Here is a 3,373-nt window from a genome sequence, read left to right on the forward strand (position 1 = left end):
AATATATATTTAATTGGGGGTTTTGGCAAGAAAACAGACAACATTGAGCATTAAATACGATATTTCCTGGCATAAACAGAAGCTCTTGGCAGCTTTGATTGCAAATTATTATCAGTATTAGCTTTAAAAGGCTTTAATGGTTTTGAAGTGCAAAGGTGTAAATGAGTGCAGCCAGACAGTTTTACACGTTTTCTCACAAAAATAAAAAAAAAGAAACTATGTTTCTGCTTCAGGTTTCTTCTGATTTTTGTTTAAAACAGTCATTGATGAGAAAATTGATCAGGAAATCAATGAGGATGTAAATTATTAGTAATTTCACTTAAATGTTTGTCTGTCGATGCTGCCTTTGTTTGATTCTAGACTGTTAGTAAAAGTGTCAAAACATTTTTTAGTTATTAAAGTATTTATGAAATAAAATTTGTTCAAACCTAAATCTATGGTGTTCAAAATGCTAAAATCTGTTGTAACTCACAAATAATGTGTACGAAAGTACATGTTAAATTTTCTTATATTGGAATAGAAGAAGAAAATGTTTGAGGTTTTAATGCTGACAGATAAATGTCATGTTTATGCGTTTATGGTGGGGGGGAGTAAGTGCACACTTTAAATTTAACATTGTTCCATTTTCATCATAATAACTTGCGCACTAATGACGCTGCTGTATTTAAAAAGGAAAAACCTAGTATTCCCCCTTCGCCCTGCAAAACAGAGTTTTAGACTAAAATAAGGTTATAATGAAGAGGGAAGGATTTATAGCTTTTTTGGTCAAATTTAAAAGGTGACATTAAGCACAGTCTTGTGATGTCACAGTTTCATTAGTGAATGACTCAGCTGCTACCACATCAAATTTGAGCTTAGTATCTGTTAAACTGACCGAGTTCTAACCATTTCTGTGTAGGCTAATGTTGATTATCTGTCAGAAACAACTTGAATTTAAAGTGCCTGTGACATGCATATTCTTCAAATATAAAAAGTCAAAGAAAACAGCTTCATATTGAAGAAACGACATAATACATGTGGTTTTACCCATTTTGTCCCATAATTGGCATATTTTCTTTTGAACTTGTCTCAGCCAAAATGAAACAGGAAGTGATAACAAAGGGGAACTCTTTAAGAAAGAGAACTCTCTGGTACTTGTTTATTAAATCGTTATTTGAACTTTGACTCTTCTTCATCTCTCTCTCTGGTAGTGATTCAAAATGATCCGAAGAAACATCAGATTCTTCTCTACAGTTTGTCTTATTAGCAGTTGTAGCGATGCTCTGTTCACATGCAGACATTCCCCTTCGACATCACTTCCTGTTATTTCTCATGCAAATATCTCAACAACTGTTTATCTCAACAGCATAAAAATTGTTTTGCAATATGTTATCTGTGTTATCTTTCCAAAAATGAATTCATATTTATTACAAAATATTGATGTCATGGGCACTTTAGGGACTCTAGATATAGTACAATGAGTAACACTTGGATTCTGCCTTGCAAATAAGTTTTGGCTACATCCACACCAAATTTAGGCTCAACATTTATAAAATTGACTGAAATATAGTCAATTTTGGGTTATCTAAGGTCATTTGATTGCGGCGGCCATCTTGGATTGGGCCCAGTTATGGATGTACAGCCAATGATTTCCAGAAAGTCTTATTACAATACATCCAATGGTTCAATAAATATCTTGCTAAGAGACAAGCTGAATGGTTTTTGAAAAGTAATAAAAAATATTTAATCGTTTTCTTTGTTCAACTCTTCAGATGGAGTGGAGTTTTTGTTTTTGTTTGTCCTCTCATGGCAGTAACTCCCTCTCTCTCCTCAGGACTTCGACCATCACTGTCCCTGGGTGAACAACTGCATAGGACGGCGGAACTACCGCCACTTCTTCCTCTTCCTGCTGTCATTAAGTGTCCACATGGTGGGAGTTTTCTCCTTCGGCCTCATCTTCGTCCTCCACCACAGAGAGAAACTGGGAGAACTGCACACCACCGTCACGTATCCTGTCACTGTGAAAAAAACAAAACGCTGCGTCAGCAGCCGCACATTTGTTTTCCTGTTTGTTTTTGTTTGTTTTTGCACGATTTTTGCAAACTTTATCATTTGAGTCATTATATGTTGCAGCAAAACATTCAGCTTATTCAGGAGATGGGGTTTTGTAACTTTTACATTCACCTTTATTTACAAATATTTTCTACATGGAAATACACTGAATTCTTCATTGTTCTGTTTGAAACCTGCTTCAGAGTACTTGCTCTATTTTATGTTCTTGTGCTATCTTTAGTTGTAGCTACGCTTTTACTACCTTTAAGCTTTTAGTCAGCATTTGCTATTAGCTTTTACATAGCCTTTTGATACTTTATAGCTAAACTTTTGCTGCTTTTTTTAGCTTAAAGCTAGATGTTTGCTGCTCTTAGCTTTTATCTAGGTTATTGCCACTTTTAGGCTTCACTAATGTTTGGTTATCTAGTATTTACTCCCAGTGTTTAGCTAACATTCTGCTATTTTAAGGTTTCAGCTAGTGTTTTGCTACATACGCCTTTTAGCAAGCATTTTACTTATTTTAACTTTTAGCTAGTTTTTTTCTCATTTGAGCCTTTAGCTAGTGTTGTTCTCCTTTTAGCTTTCACAATTCAGTTTTACTTCAGCAAATTTCAGCAGTCGTTATGCTGCTTGTTTTATTTTACAATGAGATTATGTTGTGTTAACAACATTGAAGCTAGTAGATTAGCTGTAAAAAGACATTTTATTACCAATAATTGGTTGTTTACCTTGACTTTTCTTGTCTCCAGCATGGTGGTGATGTGCATAGCAGGGCTTTTCTTTATTCCAGTCATGGGTCTCACAGGTTTCCACATGGTGCTTGTGGCTCGAGGTCGAACAACCAACGAGCAGGTGAGGGAGCTGATGAAGAGCTTTGTAATCAACGTTACACAACAAAAGATTTTCTTATCATTTTTTGTGTTGTTTGAATAAATTTACATAAGTAAAAGTGGGAAACAGAACTTTTGAGAAGCAGCACAAATGGTAGAGACCAGCAGAAATCCAGTCTTGTTTTATGATTAATCTCTGCTGTATTTATGCACCGACCCTGTGTGTGTGTGTGTGTGTGTGTGTGTGTGTGTGTGTGTGTGTGTGTGTGTGTGTGTGTGTGTGCACGTGCGTCCATGTCCCCCCCACAGCCGACGAGGATGAGGACAAGGACGACGATTTCCGGGCGCCGCTCTACAAAAACGTGGAGATCAAAGGCATTCAGGTGCGGATGAAGTGGTGCGCCACCTGCCACTTCTACAGGCCGCCTCGCTGCTCGCACTGCAGCGTCTGTGACAACTGTGTGGAGGTGTGTGAGCACAAAGGCAGCCACGCAAACACACACACACACACA

The 3,373-nt window shown here is 37.0% G+C and overlaps 1 protein-coding gene across 1 annotated transcript in view; it reads left to right on the plus strand.

Annotated features, from left to right (window-relative positions):
* zdhhc8b (zDHHC palmitoyltransferase 8b) overlaps positions 1-3,373 on the plus strand; it is a gene marked incomplete in the record, with an annotated part of 85,852 nt that overhangs the window by 73,135 nt on the left and 9,344 nt on the right. The window contains 2 exon segments of the mRNA XM_014018090.1: positions 1,814-1,986; positions 2,781-2,883. Coding sequence (XP_013873544.1) covers positions 1,814-1,986; positions 2,781-2,883 — 276 coding nt within the window.

The sequence above is a fragment of the Austrofundulus limnaeus genome, unplaced genomic scaffold, assembly GCF_001266775.1.
Source record: "Austrofundulus limnaeus strain Quisiro unplaced genomic scaffold, Austrofundulus_limnaeus-1.0 Scaffold183, whole genome shotgun sequence".
In the NCBI taxonomy this organism is placed as follows: Eukaryota; Metazoa; Chordata; class Actinopteri; order Cyprinodontiformes; family Rivulidae; genus Austrofundulus; species Austrofundulus limnaeus.